This window comes from Mauremys mutica, chromosome 26 (assembly GCF_020497125.1).
Source record: "Mauremys mutica isolate MM-2020 ecotype Southern chromosome 26, ASM2049712v1, whole genome shotgun sequence".
Taxonomy (NCBI): domain Eukaryota; kingdom Metazoa; phylum Chordata; order Testudines; family Geoemydidae; genus Mauremys; species Mauremys mutica.
The window spans coordinates 12,439,101-12,458,281 of NC_059097.1; the positions used below are offsets into that span (position 1 = coordinate 12,439,101).

General features: G+C 48.9%; 2 protein-coding genes across 2 annotated transcripts in view; one reads left to right on the forward strand and one right to left on the reverse strand.

Annotated features, from left to right (window-relative positions):
• LOC123356632 overlaps window positions 1–19,181 on the reverse strand; it is a 1,710,063-nt gene that overhangs the window by 1,671,866 nt on the left and 19,016 nt on the right.
• Window positions 171–14,487, forward strand: LOC123356650 (zinc finger protein OZF-like). Its single transcript, XM_045000025.1, has 3 exons — window positions 171–199; window positions 4,698–4,919; window positions 11,268–14,487. Exon 3 carries the CDS (start codon window positions 11,276–11,278, stop codon window positions 12,875–12,877), a length of 1,602 nt encoding a protein of 533 aa, XP_044855960.1. The 5' UTR covers window positions 171–199; window positions 4,698–4,919; window positions 11,268–11,275; the 3' UTR covers window positions 12,878–14,487.

Here is a 19,181-nt window from a genome sequence, read left to right on the forward strand (position 1 = left end):
TGGAGCAGCCCTGTGGGGCTGGCTCTGCCTGCAGTGGCTGCGTTATCGGCCTCTGATCTCTGTCACCATCGCGTCGTTAACAGCAGTTCCATTAATAAGCAATGGGGGTTTCTCCATTAATGTGAGGGCCTGAATTCTCACCTCTCCCGTCTTCTCCTTCCCCTAGAGACGCTGCAACGGGAGCTGGGGAGCGACACAGGTACGTGTCTGTCTCTGACGGGCCGTGGGGAGATTTCAGCCCAATAACCATGTTAACGACAGGGGATTGCAGCCTCCAGCCCCGATGTGCAGCTGGAAATGGTGGAACAATGTGAAGCCGGGTGACCCCCGTGGCTGACTCACTCCTGCCGTGACGTGTGACGGGGATTCAGAGCGAATCCGGATCTCAGGGGTGTGTTTCCCTTTGGGGAAAGGAACAACCACCCGAATGGTGTGAGAGAGGATGAAACACGGACAATAATCTCCAGACCCTGAGGCGTCTGAGAGCTTCCACGAGCGAGTGGAAGTGATCAAATGTGGGCAGCAGAGTCTCGGGCATGAGGAGGGGGGTTCACGTTTTTCATACGGACTTGAAAAAAAGGAGTCCCCCCGTTTTTATTTTCTTTTGGCAAACCCCTGACAGTTAGCAAGGAATAAGAATAAAACCCGTAACAAGGCCGATCCTCTAGAACGTGCAGGTGTGCGTCTCAAGAGGCTGACGGAGAAGGGGTGTCCCTGAGGACGAAACGTGCAGGAAGTGAGATTTCCTTTGCTGAAGATGATAAGAAATCCTTCCCCCTGCGCTGGGGGAATGTGCCGACAGGCTCAGATCCAGTTCCTGTCTCGGCACCGGACGGGTTTTGCGTAGTTCCCCCTCTGCTGTCTCCCAAAACTAAGTGATTGCAATGGCAAATGAAATTGAATGTGGATAAATTTAAGTAATGCACATTGGGAAAAATAACCCCAATTATACATACAATTTGATGGGGGCTAATTTAGCTACAATTAATTAGGAAAGAGATCTTGGAGTCATCGTGGATAGTTCTCTGAAGACGTCCATGCAGTGTGCAGAGGCGATCAAAAAAGCAAACAGGATGTTAGGAATCATTAAAAAGGGGATAGAGAATAAGACTGAGAATATATTATTGCCCTTATATAAATCCATGGTACGCCCACATCTCAAATACTGCATACAGATGTGGTCTCCTCACCTCAAAAAAGATATATTGGCACTAGAAAAGGTTCAGAAAAGGGCAACTAAAATGATTAGGGGTTTGGAGAGGGTCCCATATGAGGAGAGATTAAAAAGGCTAGGACTCTTCAGCTTGGAAAAGAGGAGACTAAGGAGGGATATGATAGAGGTCTATAAAATCATGAGTGATGTGGAGAAAGTGGATAAGGAAAAGTTATTTACTTATTCCCATAATACAAGAACTAGGGGTCACCAAATGAAATTAATAGGCAGCAGGTTTAAAACAAATAAAAGGAAGTTCTTCTTCACGCAGCGCACAGTCAACTTGTGGAACTCCTTGCCTGAGGAGATTGTGAAGGCTAGGACTATAACAGGGTTTAAAAGAGAACTGGATAAATTCATGGAGGTTAAGTCCATGAATGGCTATTAGCCAGGATGGGTAAGGAATGATGTCCCTAGCCTCTGTTCGTCAGAGGATGGAGATGGATGGCAGGAGAGAGATCACTTGATCATTGCCTGTTAGGTTCACTCCCTCTGGGGCACCTGGCACTGGCCAGTCAGTAGACAGATACTGGGCTAGATGGACCTTTGGTTTGACCCAGTGTGGCCGTTCTTATGTTCTGTCCTGGGGAACCATCTCCGATTTAAAGGGTCTCGGTGGGTTTAGCCCTGGTAGGAGGGGATGGGTCTGCACTGCCGCGATGGAGTCGAAAACGTCTCTGCAGAGAAAGCGCCAGTGAGACTTGTGATGGGAAATGACCTAAATGATGCAACCCCCCCCCCCCCCCCGCCCAAATAACCCTTCTCCCCCTGACAGGCTGCAGAATAACATCCCCGGGTCCCTCCAGATTCTCCCAGCCTGCCCGGGGAAGGGAAATGGATGCAGCAGACCTGGCTCAGGTAGGGATGCTGAGGACGTGCGGGGAGGTTCCCGCAGGAGCCAGAGAAGACACGGGAAGTGGGAGTTTGATTTAAGGGTGGGAGGGTGCAGGCCGTGCACGGGGTGAAGAAAGGGAGGGGGACGAGCTGTGACGGACCTGCTGGGACTTGGTAAACCTGGGGCTGAGTTTTTAGGAAGGTTGGGTGGTGGGTGGGACTCCCCTGACGCTGTATCCATTTGATGGGCTGCTCTCCCCCAGGAATAGTGGGGCTGTGAGTGGGGCAGCAGGTCCTGAGTGTGGGACTCTTGCTCTTTCAGGGGCCGGTGACCTTCGAGGAGGTGGCTGTGCATTTCACCAAGGAGGAATGGACTCTGCTGGACCCCGCTCAGAGAGCCCTCTACAGGGATGTCATGCAGGAGAACTATGAGAATGTGACCTCACTGGGTAAGGATTCCTGTCCCCTCGGATCTTGGAATAGGAAATGCAGAGTTAAGGTTCACGCCAGCCCCACAATGCCACCTCTACTCTGCCCTGTTTCAGCATCACCCCAATATGCCAGTGACACACACACACCACCAGAGACCCTCCCCTGCTGCAGAACACTTTGAGATCAGCACAAAGTCGAACAACTTCTCTTGGCTGAGGCAAAACTTGCCTTTAGGTCCAGCCTAGCAAACAGAAGCGTCCGATCCCTGGCTGGGCCCGCAGAGGTGGAGCCTACACCACACGAGCCATCTCAGACGTGCAAAGTATCACCGCGTCTTCGGCTAGGCTGGGTCAGACCAAAGGTCCATCGAGCCCAATGTCCTGTCTGCCGACACTGGTCAATGCTGGGTGCCCCAGAGGGACTGAACAGAGCAGGGAATCACCAAGGGATCCATCCCAGCTGCCACGGAGTGTGGGGGAGTCAGGGTCCTGCACCCCCACTCCCTGCGATTCACCGGGACTCTCAGCCAGCCAGTAACACAGGTGGTTTATTAGACAATAGGAACACAGTCCCGAGCAGGGCCTGTAGGAACAACCAGCACCCCTCAGCCAGGTCCCTCTGGGGGGCAGGGAGCTTAGACCCCAGACTTGGGGTTCCTGCCTCTTCCCAGCCAGCCCCAAACTGAAACCCAAAACCCCTCCAGCCGGCTCCCTCCCCCTTTGTCCAGCTTCCCTGCCCACCCCCCTTCCTGGCTCAGGTACCGTCCCTCACCTAAAGTCGTCCCCTGCTCTCCCATCCCCCGTGCAGACAGTCCCAGTAAAACTAAACGACATTCCCCGGTCAATCCGCCTCGCTCCCTCCTGCGTCACACCAGCGTCCTGAAAATGATTCCTTCTGAGTCATTGCGTCTATGACCGTTCTCGAGGGTCAGCACGTGTTTTCCCCCAGGGTGCCGACACCGCTCCCGGCAAGAACACACCCTTGTGCGCCTTCAGTGTTGCAACCTGCAACGCTCGGGAATGAAATGAGGCATCTTTGCTCCTTCAAGGATCCCACGCCCCTCCCTTTATATCAGTCACAGCTCTGCCAAGCTGCTCCAATGACTCCCTCCATCATCCAGTTACAGCTGGACCTGGGCACGCCGCTGGAGGGCGTGCGGATAAATGCTGGGATTCCCATCTCTGAACACAACACAAACAGTGGCACGTTCTCTTAGTCCTTCCTCATCTCTGTTACAAATTTGTAGGTTTTATGGCCAAAGGGAGTATTCGGTTGTCTACTCTGACCTTCTGTATAACACCGACTGTAGCGTTTTCTGCTGTACCTTTCGTATTGAGTCAAACACCTTGCGTTAGACTATATCATCACCCACAAAGGCATCCAGTTTTGACTTGAAGACTCCCAAGAGAAGGCGAATCCCCTGTTTCCTCGGTAGCGCAGTAACCATTGCACCATCCTTACTGCACCATGGTCAGGGGTTAGAGGGCAGAGTTAAGGTGATGTTGCCAGGATGGTATGAACTTTCACGCTTCATTTCCTGGTTTTCAGAGCTCTACAATTAGTCACCGTCCACGTTCTGGAAGGACACACGGCAGCCCTTGGCAACCCTAAGTGAATTCCCTGAGCCTAGACTATCTTTTTTTTTTTTTTTTTTTGGTTCAGGGTGTGAGTCTTCACACCCTGTAAGCGTGTGACCGAGCGAAGTGTGCTGCCAGATTCGAAAGTGCAGACCAAGTCGCCATCTGCCAGTGGATATTAGAGCACTGTAAAATATTGCTCTTAGCCCAGAAATTGTGGTTTCGATGGGCACAACGCCCCAGAGGAGCTCCTGCAGAATGCAGGAAAAATGCATCACACGCAGTAGCTCCCTGAACCCCACCAACTCTTCCCACCTTCTGTGTGACTGTTTTTCGCTTGTCCTCTCTTTCTCGGAAAGAAGCAGGTGGTTTCCCTGTTGGCTACAATCTTCACCTTCTAGGCCATGGAGCTACAGTCTCTGTGTTTTAACGACTCCCCTGTGAGGATGATTGTCTGGCAGGGTGTTTTCCCAGCAGAGATGGAGTGTGTTCAGTCCCTCTTTAAGCAGAACGGCCTACACGTTTGAGCCTCCTTGGCGCTAGCCTCAGCATATTGCTAGGTTAAAATGGCCTTGGGTTAAAATAATAATACATTTGTGAGCAATCCCCTTGAGCTCACCTGATATCCTTTCCCCGTGCAGAGTTTCCAGTTTTCCCACCTGATGAGCTCTCTCAGCCTCAACAAGACAAAGACCCGTGGGTCCCAGATCTCCATGATTCAGAGGAAAGCGAGATCCTGAGCGGGACCTGCCCAAGGGAGGAATCATTCAGCCAATTCGAAATCTGTCCGTGGCTGAAGGAAACAGCTGGGATTCCCGACAGAGACCTTGGGAGTTCTCCGAGTTCAGGATTGTCCCCAGCAGGTGTGTATCCTGCGGGCAGATGTCGCTCGTGACTTCCTACCTATCCTGTGCGACACCTGGCAGTAGCTCCCTCCTTCACCTGCCTTCCCCTAAGTGCTTGGATGGGATTTACAGGCAGAATTGATCCCCCCTACCCCGTGGGAAAGAATTTTGGGGAAATTCAGTCCCTGAGTTATGTCTTTGGGTTGACTAGGATGGTGATAGTGACCATGAAATGCTCAGGGAGATTAGAGAGGCTGTAAAAATAATCTCAGTAATGGGACATTTCAACTATCCCCATGATGAGTGGGTCCATGTCACCTCAGGCTGGGATGCAGAGAGAAAGTTTCTGGACACCATAAATGACTGTTTCTTGGAGCAGCTAGTCCTGGAACCCACCAGAGAAGAGGCAATCCTTGATTTAGTCCTAAGTGGAGCCAAGGATCTGGTCCAAGAGGTGAATATAGCTGGACCACTTGGTAATAGCGCCCATAATATAATTAAATTCAACATCCCTGTGGAAGAGGGAAAACACCAAAGAACCCCACCATAGTAGCATTTAATTTCAGAAAGGGGACCGGCACCCACATGAGGACGTTGGTTAACCAGAAATTAAAAGGTAAGGTCTCAAAAGAGAAATGCCTGCAAACTGCATGGAAACTTAAAATCACGACAGTGGAAGCTCAAATTAAATACACATCCTAAATTAAAAAAAAGAAACCTAGTAAGGCGACCAAGAAAGTGCCGCCGTGTCTAACCTACGAAGTAAAAGAAGCTGTTAGAGGCAAAAAGGAAGTAAAATCCTATTGAGGAAAACAGAAAGGAACAGAAACTGTGGAAAGCCACGGGAACCGTGCCTTTGTGGGTCACAACTGACAATACCCAAATTCAGGACAAACTGCTGAGAAATAGGGCAGAGATACCCCAAAACAGGAGGTTATTTTCCCCTGAGAGATACCAGACGAGCAACAGAAGTAAACTTTCGTTTCACCCCACTGGCTAACAAGAAGGCAGAACAGCAGTTTCCTTGGGAATTCCAGTCCCTTGTGTCACCAACAAAAACACTAGACTAGAAATGAGTGGTTCTTTAAAACCAATTTAATCAAATAAGAGGTTCTTCTGATCCCAAAGGACTAGCCACACACCCGGGTCAAATCAGAGCTTACCCAAAAATCACGCTGCTGCTAATCCTTTAGGATCTAAAATCTAAAGGTTTATAGAAAGAAAGAAAGAGAGAGAGAGGAGAGTTAAGAATAATTTAAAAGGGGATAGAGAATAAGACAGAGAATATATTATTGCCCTTATATAAATCCATGGTACGCCCACATCTCGAATACTGCGTACAGATGTGGTCTCCTCATCTCAGAAAAGATATTCTAGCACTAGAAAAGGTTCAGAAAAGGGCAACTAAAATGATTAGGGGTTTGAAACGGTTCCCATATGAGGAGAGATTAAAGAGGCTAGGACTCTTCAGCTTGGAAAAGAGGAGACTAAGGGGGGATATGATAGAGGTCTATAAAATCATGAGTGATGTGGAGAAAGTGGATAAGGAAAAGTTATTTACTTATTCCCATAATACAAGAACTAGGGGTCACCAAATGAAATTAATAGGCAGCAGGTTTAAAACAAATAAAAGGAAGTTCTTCACACAGCGCACAGTCAACTTGTGGAACTCCTTGCCTGAGGAGGTTGTGAGGGCTAGGACTATAACAGTGTTTAAAAGGGAACTGGATAAATTCATGGAGGTTAAGTCCATAAATGGCTATTAGCCAGGATGGGTAAGAATGGTGTCCCTAGCCTGTGTTCGTCAGAGGATGGAGATGGACGGCAGGAGAGAGATCACTTGATCATTGCCTGTTAGATTCACTCCCTCTGGGGCACCTGGCATTGGCCACTGTCGGTAGACAGATACTGGGCTAGATGGACCTTTGGTCTGACCCGGTACGGCCTTTCTTATGTTCTTGGTTCAGACTTGTAGCAGTGATGGAATAAACTTCTGGCTTGATAAGTCTCTGGTTGCTTCTAGATAACTGGACGGTCCTCAGTCCCTGAGTCCCATCAGTATAAGTCCATAGTCCAGAGGTTTGAGCAGGAAAGAGGGTGGAGCAGGATAGAGGCACAGTGGAGGTGTTTCCAGGGCCTTTTATAGCTTCTGCCACGTGGAGGGAAACCCATGGCTTCAAACAAAGCCCTCGGCACAGCTAGTGGAAAATTACAGGTCCAAGATGGAGTTTGGAGTCACGTGGCAATGCCTGACCTCACTTAGTCCTGGCAGGAAAGTCCATTAAGAATAGATCGGCGTCTCCCATTGTAAGTTAAGTGTCGTAGACTATCAGGAGGTATCTAGTCTAACCCTCTGCTCAAAGTAGGACCAACCCCAATTGAATCCCCAAATGGCCCCCGCAAGGATTGAACTCACAGCCCTGGGTTTAGCAGGCCACTGCTCAAACCACTGAGCTATCCCTCCCCCCTTTAATGGGCCATGCAATTTGCATAGTCCCTCCAGGATGCGCTGGCTAACTACCATGTGGGCGTTACCCCAGGAGCAAATGTTTGAAATACAGGTAGAGCCAATATTCATAACTTGAAGTACAAAACTACACGCATGCCAAGAGCATCATCACATTCAGCAAATGATAATCTTTCCATAGACATCTTCCGTGCCCCGTTTTGTAGAAGATTGGTTGCAAAGATCTAACAACAGTGGTTGCAACAATGACCCATATGGTCATAGTTTAATCAGAGACCGTCACAGCCATGTGTAAAAATATAACCCAGCAGGCCAAAAAAGAATTTGAAGAGCAATTCTCAAAAAGTAACAACAACAAAATTTTGAAGCCCGCCAGAAGCAGGACACTTGCTAAACAGACAGGGGTGCCACTGGCCAATCGAGGTATTATAACAGCACTCAAGGATGATAAGGCCATTGTGGAGAAACTAAATTAATTCTTTGCGTCAGTCTTCCCTGCAGAGATTGTGAGGGAGATTCCCAGACCTGAGCCATTCTTTTTAGGTGACAAATGTGAGGAACTGTCCCAGATTGAGGTGTCATTAGAAGAGGTTTTGGAAAAAATTATAAATGAAACTACAGTAAGTCCACAGGACCAGATGGGATTCACCCAAGATTTCTGAAGGAAGTCAAATGTGAAATTGCAGAGCTGCTGACTGTGGTATGTAAGCTATCACTGAAATCAGCTTCTGTACCAGATGACTGGAAGATAGCTAATGCAATGCCGATTTTTTTAAAAAGGCTCCAGAAGCAATCCCAGCAATTACAGGCCAGTAAGCCTAACTTCAATATCGGGCAAATTGGTTGAAAGTCTAGTAAAGAACAGAATTATCAGCCTCATAGATGAACATGATTTGTTGGAGACGAGTCAACATGGCTTTTGTAAAGGAAAATCATTCCTCGCCAATCTACTAGAATTCTTTGAGGGAGTCAGCCAGCATGTGGACAAGGGTGAGCCAATGAATCTAGTGTTCTTAGATGTCCAGAAAGCCTTTGACAAGGTCTCTCACCCAAGGCTCTTAAACAAAGTATACTGCCATGGATTAAGAAGGAAGGTCCTCTCAGGATCTGGTTAAAAGAGAAGAAACAAATTAGGAATTAATGTTACATTGTCAGAATAGAGAGAGAGATGAACAGTGGGGTCCCCCCGGGGTCTGTATTGGACCTGCGCTGTTCAACATATCCGTAAGTTATCTGGAAAAGGAGTTGACAAAATGTGCAGACAATACAAAACTACTCAGGAGAGTTTAAGTCCAAAGCAGATCCAAAGGGATCTCCGAAATCTGGACAACCGGGCAAGAAAATGGCAGATGAAATTCAGCGTTGATAAATGCAAAGTAACGCTCATTGGGAAACATCATCCCAACCCTACGTACTGAATGACAGAGTCTAAGTTCGCTGTTACCACTCCAGAAAGGGATCTTGGAGTCATTGTGGATAGTTCTCTGAAAAGGTAACAATATTGGAGATTATTAAGGAAGGATAGATAAGATACAAAATATCATGTTGCCGCTGTATAAATCCATGGTGCATCCACATCTTGAATACTGTGCTCAGGTGTGGCCGCCCCATCTCAAAAAAGATACATTGGATTTGGAAAAGGTACAGAGAAGGTCACAGAAATGAATAGGGGTATGGAATAGCTTCCGTATGAGAAGAGATTTAAAAAAAAAAAACTGGCGTTTTCAGCTTGGAAAAGAGACGAGGAAGGGAGGATATGATAGAGGTCTATAAAATCACGCCAGGTGTGGAGAAAGTGAATAAGAAAATTTGGTTAACAGTGGCCTTCACACAAACAGTTTTTTACAAAAACATTCAAAAAATATACAGCAGTTTTTATAGTATGCAAAAAAAAAAAAGGCATTACAAATTAAACCTTACTACATTTTGTAATTAAAACTGAGCCTTTAACATTCCTCTCATTTCCTTAACGTAAACCCAATACAAAATTCTATATTTTACTTACTAAACCTTAAAACAAAAAAATTGATATTTAACTGAAATGTCTAATTTATAATACATATAAAAATAACATAATAAACATTATAACTTTTCCATTATATAGATCTTCTAAAGACACTTTAAGTGGATGCATCATATCTTCTCCTCTTTCTTCTACCATTGCGACTTCTACTCTGATTACCCATGAAACTGAACAATCCACCACCAAAATGTGAGAGAAAATATCATCCATTCCACCACTTCCCCCCCCCTACACTGGGGGGATCGACCTAAGATACGCAACTTCAGCTTCGAGAATAGTGGAGCTGATGTCACCGTATCTTAGGTCAACTTACCTCGCGTCCTCACGGCGCGGGGTCAACTGCCGCCACTCCCCCGTCGACTCCGCTACCGCCTCTCGCCGCAGTGGAGTACAGGAGTCGACAGCAGAGCGATCGGGGATCGATTTATCGCGTCTACACTAGATAAATCAATCCCCGATAGATCGATCACTACCCGCCGGGTAGTGTAGACGTACCCTTATCCTAAACCAAAAAAATAACCATAATCAATCTTAAAAATTATTCTAATCTGTCCCTGCCTTAACATCAATACAAACACTAGCAATCGATCAAATGCGTTTCTACCAATATCCCCAAAAAACATTCCTTTTTGCTAATCGAAAAAAAACCCTAACAAAAAAATTAAATCATACATCAGAGGGGTCGCCGTGTTAGTCTGGATCTGTAAAAGCAGCAAAGAATCCTGTAGCACCTTATAGACTAACAGACGTGTTGGAGCATGAGCTTTGGATGCATCCGACGAAGCGGGGATTCACCCCCGAAAGCTCATGCTCCAATACGTCTGTTAGTCTATAAGGTGCCACAGGACTCTTTGCCGCTTTTAAATCATACATTAATTCTGGTACGACTATAAAATCCTGCTCCTACACAACTGGGTCAAGAGAAGACCATTGAAACCGCAGGAGTTTTGTAGGACGGAACTAGTATTCGTTGGTAGCTCTGTCGGAGAAAGCTTGCACAGCTCCTGTCTGCACAATCGCTGGCTCAAAGCCACCACTGTTATTCCTCCGCTTCTAATCCGCGCAGCATTTGCTCGCCATTTTGAAGTTAAAAACACGCTGCGTAGATGGTTATGCAGACTTGGCAGGTAAACTGTTAGGTCTGGGGATCTCTGAGTTGGTGAATGTCACGGTGGAAGCGCCCCCCCCCATCCCCTTTTTGGGGCAGGAAGGGGGACGTTATAATGTCAACTAATTTTTAAGCTTTTTTTTCAATTGTTATTGTTTTAAATTTTCATAATTGTGCAAAATAAAAGTTTTAGCCTTTTTCCCCCCAGTGTTTATCAATGTTAGTTTTCAGTTGAAGGAAATTACGCCAGGAAGTCAGACAATCATTATTTAATGGCAGTAGATGTTGAGATTCAAACCGTTTAAAGTCTTTTCGCTGGGAAAACGAACTCTCAACCTTGCATGTCAAAATATACAAAGTCTGTATCCTTAAAGCCAACTCTGCGTTCTCAAGCAGTATTTTACTTAAGTTGCCTATTTGAAATTTTGATTGTTGACGGCAATATTTTTGCTTGGTTTGTGAGGTTGCAGTGAAATTGATATTTATTGATAAAAATCTAATCCGTCCAAGCCCAAATCCACTGAAGTATGTGCTTAATTGAAAGCACATTAAAGATTCAGTTAGGGATTGGTCCTGCTTTGAGCAGGGGGTTGGGCTAGATACCTCCTGAGGTCTCTTCCAACCCTGATATTCTACGAGTCTGATTCTATGTGAGTGGTCTCATTGAAACTCTAGGGATCAGGGATTGCCAGAACATGAGCAGCTTCTGGCCTCTTCCACTGCAGCTAATTTGCATCATGATATGGTCTCCCCCTTTTCTGCCAACAGGTGATGGGATGCCGAGTGAGAAGGAGGACCACCAACCTCAGCAGGAAGATGCTGAGCAAGACGAACCACCCAGGACATTATTGCAAATATCTGAGGAGGACGATTCCAGGAGTCGTGAGCAGAGAGAAGGACGTGAGAGTCAGCACAGGCCAGAGAGAAAGCAGGGAAATCAGCCAAGGGAGAAATTGAATAAATCCATTAATAGTTGGGGACCTCACAAATACGTCAAAGAAACCTCAGCCCAGCCGAAAATCCAGGCAGGCGCGAGAAACAACACATGCTCCGAGTGTGGGAAAAATTTCAGTAGCCGCTCAGTTCTTCTTAAACATCAGAGGATCCACACAGGGGAAAGACCCTATGAATGCCGCGAATGTCAGAAAAGCTTCACTCACAGGTCATCCCTCATTAAGCATCGGAGGATACACACTGGAGAGAGACCCTATGCGTGCTGTGAGTGTGGCAAAAACTTCATTGACCGTTCAGCCCTTATTAAACATCAGAAATTCCACGCGGGAGAGAGACCCCATGAGTGCAGTGAGTGCGGGAAATGCTTCACCCAGAGCTCGGACCTCATTACGCATCAGCGAATCCACACGGGAGAGAGACCCTATGAATGCAGCGAGTGCGGGAAAAGCTTCACTCAGCGAGCATCCCTCATCAAACATCGGAGAATCCACACCGGCGAGAGACCCCATGAATGCTGTGAGTGCGGGAAAACCTTCACTCAGAGCTCAGGCCTTGTTCGACATCAGATAATCCACACGGGGGCGCGATCCTACGCGTGCGCCGAGTGCGGAGAAAGCTTCTCTCGGCGCTCGAACCTGATCGTGCATCAGAGAATCCACACCGGGGAGCGACCCTATGGGTGCTGCGAGTGCGGGAAAAGCTTCATTGACAGCTCATCGCTTAAGAAGCATCAGCGGATCCACACAGGGGACAGGCCTTACGGATGCAGCGAGTGCGGGAAAACCTTCACTCGCAGCTCAAACCTCATCACACATCAGCGAACCCACACAGGGGAGAGACCCTACGAATGCAGCGAGTGCGGGAAAAGCTTCACTGACAGCTCTCTCCTCATTAAACATCAGAGGATCCACACGGGGGAGAGGCCCTATGAATGCGGCGAGTGTCAGAAAAGCTTCACAGACAGCTCAGACCTTATTAAGCATCAGCGAATCCACACCGGAGAAAAGCCCTATGAATGCGGCGAGTGCGGGAAAAGCTTCACTGACAGCTCAGACCTCATTAAGCATCAGAGAATCCACACGGGAGAGAGGCCTCATGCGTGCTGCGAGTGCGGGAAAAGCTTCACGCAGCGCTCGTGCCTTGTTAAACACCAGCGGATCCATACGGGAGAGAGACCCTACGCGTGCGCCGAGTGCGGGAAAAGCTTCGCTTGGCGCTCCAACCTCATTGTGCATCAGAAAATCCACACGGGGGAGAGACCCTACGGGTGCTGCGAGTGTGGGAAAAAATTCATTGACAACTCGGCGCTCCTGAAGCATCAGCGAATCCACGTGGGGGCCAGACCTTATGAATGCGGCGAGTGCGGGAAAACCTTCACTCGGAGCTCCAACCTTATCAGGCATCAGAGGCTCCACACCTCATAGAGACGCGCTAGATCAGTGGTCTCCAACCCGCCCGCCAGACGACGAGCCACGGAGGACCGTGGCGGCAGGACGAGCATCCGCCAACAATCGGTGGCATTTCGGCAACACCTCTGCATGAGGCTGCTTGTCGGCGGCCAGGACGCGGGGCCACCTAGATGCCCCAGCGGGCACCCATGGGCACCGCATTGGGGACCCCTGCTCTGATCGGGCCAACTGATTTTTTTTCTGCTGCCCTAGCATGGTTAGGGTTTAACCTTTAACTGTTTTTCTTTTCTTCTTCCATCCTTTTTCAGACTACGGCTTTTTCGAACTGCAGCCACTTTTGCTTTTTTAACGTGGCTTGAGAACCCAGCTTCGTCTTTTACGTTCCCCGTGATCTGCCTCGGTTTTATTTGGGGATATTTTTTTAGTAAGGCTGTAACTTTGTTTCCCCCTTTGCTGTTTTAATTTAGACGCTTTTCGCCTCAGCCTGTGACGTTTTCGCTGACTATTACATACCTGTTTTTCCCTTGCCGCGACTTGCGTGGCCCGAGTTACACTGCTGATGCGGAGGATACTTGGATTTGACTTCCGGCTGGAGAGAGAGATTTTTTTAATTTTATTTTGAAATTGCTTTTTAATTTTTGCCTTTAATTCATTCATTTTTAAATTTATTATTATTGTGATCATCTGCTTACAGAGCTGCAGCGATGTTCCAGGGCCGGAAAAGGGTTTTTAAAAAAACATTACCAGTCTCTTGTACAAAATCAATACGCGGTTTTAAAATATTATTTTTAACTTTTATTTTTAGGGAGTTTTTATATCTGTTTTTAACTTAACCAGACTCCCAGCCTGAGCCCTGAGTTCCAGTAATGGAATGTATTCATAAATCGACTTGCTGACTGTGTCGCAGAGAAATTACAGGTCGCTACCCTACCCTGCAGTTCTTCCCTGTTGCACAGGAAACCAACCAACCAACCAACCATTCGTACCGATCATCCCCTTCTCTCCACCACTCCTGGGTGGCTCGCCAAGTCTGTTAACTCACGGGTTTTCGAACCCAAAGCACTGGTAACTTAACTGGTTCTTGTTAGGAATAAATTAATGGGGACGCAGCTAGTTTGTTTCACAAATGATTGGCACAAACAAGAATGCTTTAACTAAAACGACTGTCTATATCGTTAGTAATATAGGCAACGGTGCTTCATGCTGCAAAGTTTTAGGACAAGGATTAACCACACACAAGTTCAATCGAAGGAGGAAGCTTTAAGGTTGTGGTTCAAACGCGAACAATCATTTGGTTTTGGCGCTGAACTGTTTAACAGCTCAGTGTGGATCGCACGGCCCGGCTGAAATTCTGGGAGTGAGGTTTACGTATTAATGGACAGCTCCGTGGAGTTCCTGTTTTAGGATTTATGAGGGTTGGTGATCCGTTGCATTCATTTCATCAGTTGGCTAAACTGATAACGTGATTGCAATGCAATAGCATTGTGGACGCATTGATTTACGGACTTTTGACTTTAACGTCCGTGTGTGCACCCAACGGTTAATGGAGTCATGGATAGAGCAGTTTAGACTTAGCAATGTGTGTTCTTGAAGTTTTTTTTTTCAGTTTGAATAAAATGTATCAAGGGGGAATCTGGAGCCGTTTCTTTCGATAAGCAACGTGGGCCAGAACGGCCGAAAATCAGAGTGGAGATCAGCGAGTCATGTAAATTAACCCTTTGGTTCTCACAGCGAACCAAAGGGAGCATCCATCTTTGCTCCAGCTGTAACTGGAGGAGCTCTGAGCATCACAAGGGACAACGGGCTCCCGCTCCCAGGTTTTGGGGAATTGGGTGGGGTAGAGTGGATGAGTAAGATGGGGTCAGTGGGGTGGGGAGTGTCTCTGAATAGTGGCAGGTGATGGTGGCTTGCTCTGCAGTCTCCGTCACGGCTAGGGCCAGCCTGTGCCCCACGCTGGCTGCCTATCCCTGGTCAGGCCTTGAGGGTCTTATTTGAAGGATTGTTAATGGGGATGAAGAGCCTGTACGGTTCAGCGAATGTGCTGACAAAGTGAATGCCTGGGTGTTAACAGGGCATTGCTGAAAAAAGGCAGAGTTAAGGTTGGGTGGGCAACCTTAACTATGCATTTCCTGGTTTTCAAAAGTCAAATGGATGTGTGTGATCAGCAAAGCGGGGCCTTTAGATCCGCCACACAGACTTCTGTCTGCTCAACTAATGGAGAAGCAGCAGTAGTAGTAGGTTGTTATCCTGTATGTAGACTGGGCATTAGAGCGGGATGAGACTCACACTTTTCGAGGGAATTTCACAACTATTTGCTCCCAGCAGAGGAATGTAGAGAGTGCACTACCCAGTCCCAGCTCAGTCCCTATGGATCGCCAATAATTCCCATTGGCCCCCCGGCTCCTAACTCCCTTCCACCCTCAGTAGTTCCTGGTTGTCTCCTCTCTGCTCCTCACCCCTTTGCACTGGGATGGGGAAGTTGGGGAAGGGGCTGGAATGGGGCGGGGCCTAATGGAAGGGGTGGAGTCGGGGCGGGGCAGCAGGGGGTTGAGCTCCCACCGGCGGGAGCAGAAGTCGGCGCCTGTGCTTGTAGGTAGGTGCAGGAAACAGGACGTCTCAGTCAGGTCCATCTTCGGGGGTAGGGAGCCCACACCCCCGTCTGGGCCTCCCTCTGTTTTCCCCAGCCAAACTGACGCCCCCTCCAGCTGTGTCACGCAGCCGCACCCCCCCCCCCCCGGCTCCTCCAGTCGTCGTCCAGTTTCCCGGGCAGAAGGTGTCACCTGGCCGCAAACCCCTCCTGGCCTCAGGTTACATCGCTCAAGTGAAGTCACCTCCTGATATCCCACCGCCATCCAGCAGCCACGCATACAGTCCCAGTAAAACTCCCCCACAATATTACCAGGTCAATCCTCCCCACGCCCTGCTCCCTCGCAACAGGATTTACTGCTCACGGATCCGTGCCAAGGAAATGGTTTTTCTGTGTAAAACTCACAAGCGAAATCACACGGTCACAGAGCGGCACCCTGGAACCCCTCCCTGCTGTCATATAATTATGCCCTGTTTTGCACCGCAGTGGGCCGTGCGAGGTATCGTTTTAAAAGTCGGGATCTGTGGAACATTAACAGCCTGTTGGATTGTGTGGGAAGTCGGGAAATTTTGCTAGCTGCGCGTTACTGAAATAAATACATTCTGAGCACCTGTCAGGTACCACACCGGCGTAGCCGGACGTGCTGATCGCCCATTAACGGGAACCACCTCGCAGACTTTAAGGTCAGAAGGGACCATTAGGATCGTCTCCTCCTGCACAATGCGGGTCACAGAATCTCACCCGCCCACTCTTGTAACAAACTCCTCCAGGGTTAGCGTTAGGGTGGATCCTCTCACTTTCCCAATGGCCATCTGTGACGAAGTGGGACTGTTCTTAATGTTTCCTCTGAATACCGTGTGGGTGCCTCAGTTTCCCCTATTCTTTTCTTAAGTCTCCAGCCTGCATAAATGGCCGACACTCTGTCTCCTGGCAACAAAGGGTCGGGGCCCTTCCCCCCTGCAAGGGGATGGCTAAAGGTGAACAAAGAGATCAGGTGGCCTCCTGGCCCGGGAAAGAGACAAAGGCCAGAAAGGGAACCTTGATGTTGGCAAAATTCAAAACTTTTGTAAACCAGGTCATGCACCATTAAGGTTGCCCACCCAACCTTAACTCTGCCCTTTTTCAGCAATGCCCCGTTAACACCCAGGCATTCACATTCGCTGAACCGTACAGGCTCTTCACCCCCATTAACAACCCTTCAAATAAGCCCCATCAGCTGGGCCTGACCAGGGATAGGCAGCCAGGGTGGGGCACGGGCTGGCCCTAGCCGTGACGGAGACAGCAGAGCAAGAAATCGTCACCTGCCACTACTCAGAGACACTCCCCACCTCAGCGATCCCATCTCAGTCATCCACTCTACCCCACCCAATTCCCCAAAACCTGGGAGGGGGAGCCCATTGTCCCTTGCGATGCCCAGAGCTCCCCTGTGAGAACCAAAGGGTTAATTTAGATATTGCTTCAAGGTCGACTCGCTGAGCTCCACCCTGATTTTCTGCAGTTCTGGCCCATGTTGCTTATTGGGAAAAAAACGACACCAGAGTCCCTGTAGACATTTTATTAAATTGGAAAAAAAAAATTCCAAAAAATCAAAGACACACATGACGAAGACTAAATTACTGCATAGATCACTTGACTTACTGTGGTGAACACAGGGTCAAAAATCAGTCAATCAATGCATTATCAATACTATTGCCCTGGAATCGTGTTATCAATTTAGTCAGATTATTAGATTCATACAAGCGATCAGCAACCCTTAGAAATGCTAAAACGGGACGCCAGCTGGCCATTCAGCTGTAAACCTATCAGAGGACTTCGCCCAGGCCGGGCAATCCCCGCTGAGCTCGTTAAATAGTTCAGTACGGAAACCACATGGCGGTTCGTGTTTCAACGACACCCTCGCAGCCAATGAAAGCTTCCTCCTTCGATCGAACTTGCGTGCGCGTGTGGTTAATCCGTCGCCTTCCACCCCCAACCCAGATTTCAAGAGCAGACGTTTAACGGTTCTCACGCCACACTTGGTAGGGGTGTAGCGGGGTGGCCTCCTGCCCTGAGGGGTTAAAAAACAGCCCTGGGAGGGGGGGCTGTGGCTGGAGAAAGCAGCTTTTAGGCTGGGCGGATTGGGGGAAGTGGCTGCAGCTGGGGACACGCCCCAGACAGACTCAGCTGGCCCTATAAAGGCAGAGAAGCCAGGGGCAGACATGAGTCTCCCTCTGGCTGTAGCGGGAGAAGGGCCTGGCTGCAGGGAGCTGGACACAGGGTACCTGAGTGGAGCAGGGCTGGGGAAAGGCAGAGGAGCTGGGGAGCTCCAGCCTGGAAAGCCCCAGGCTGCGGCCTAGCATTGGGCTAACGGGCACTGGGGGTTGCAGGGGGCAGCCCAGGGGTCGGCCAAGGCACCAGGTCCAAACCCTCCTTGCCAGTGATGAGTGGCTGATACTGCAGCCTGCCCCACGGTGTGGGCGCTAGATGGAGACTGGACAGTAGCTATATACTCAGGCAGGGTGGGGATAGAGAGTGAGGGTTCCCCGGGGAGGGGAGACCCTGAGAGAAAGGGGGTTACTGCCAGGGGGCAGCACCCCAGGTAACAGGGCACCGGGTCCAGGGAGGGACACGGGGGCCAGAGGACGGGCGGATCACCGGCCTGCAGAGGGCGCTCCGGAGCCGGAACGAGCTAATTCCCAGGAGTCACCAGCAGGAGGCGCCGCAGGGGTGAGTCCACTCATCTTCGTGTTTGCACGGACTGAAACGTTCACCTTCAGTGATTTCACGGGGCAGAGCTTTTGGCCTTCCTGTGTGGGTTATACAGGTGATCAACCCGGGGGCATGCACGGAGCCACATTGTACTATAATGGAAAGGTCAGAACAACATTAGGGGGCTGGAGCACATGACCTATGAGGAGAGGCTGAGGGAACTGGGGTTGTTTAGCCGGCAGAAGAGAAGAGTGAGGGGGGATTTGATAGCTGCTTTCAACTACCTGAAAGGGGATTCCAAAGAGGATGGATCTAGACTGTTCTCAGTGGTAGCAGATGACAGAACAAGGAGTAATGGTCTCAAGTTGCAGAGAGGGCGGTTTAGGTTGGACATTAGGAAAAACTTTTTCATTCAGAGAGTGGTGAAGCACTGGAATGGGTTACCTAGGGAGGTGGTGGAATCTCCTTCCTTAGAGGTCTTTAAGGTCAGGCTTGACAAAGCCCTGGCTGGGATGATTTAGTTGGGAATTGGTCCTGCTTTGAGCAGGGGGTTGGACTAGATGACCTCCTGAGGTCCCTTCCAACCCTGATAGTCTATGAGTCTATGCAGCCTAATAGGATGGGGAAATGGCTCCTCCAGGGACCCCATGGAGTAGAAGCTGCAGACGTGTGGATTTTGAAACCACCTGCAATTCATTTGCTTAGGGCACATGTGGTTCAAACCATTGTGAAGAAGCATTTGGAGCTGAATCCAGCCCACACCCTGAAAAAGGTCATTGTTGAGCTCGCCTTAGCAAACATCTTGGCAATAGAAACCCGCTGTGGAAAAGGTGTCCAGCCATTATATGAGGGCTGGAAAAATTGGATTAATTTTCATGGTGGCCCCAGACTGCTCAAGGACTGAAGAAAAAGGGAGCATTTGGGAGCGACTAAATTGGGGGTATAAATGTGGAGGTGGTTGCGAATAACATGAATGCAGGAGAGAAATATCTCAAGGATTCTCCAATGCGGTGCCCGTGGGTGCCATGGCGCCCGTGGGGGCAT

What these genes read in the sequence shown, in the direction of transcription:
- LOC123356650 (XM_045000025.1), top strand. Translation starts at nt 11,276, where the DNA reads ATGCCGAGTGAGAAGGAGGACCACCAACCTCAGCAGGAAGATGCTGAG.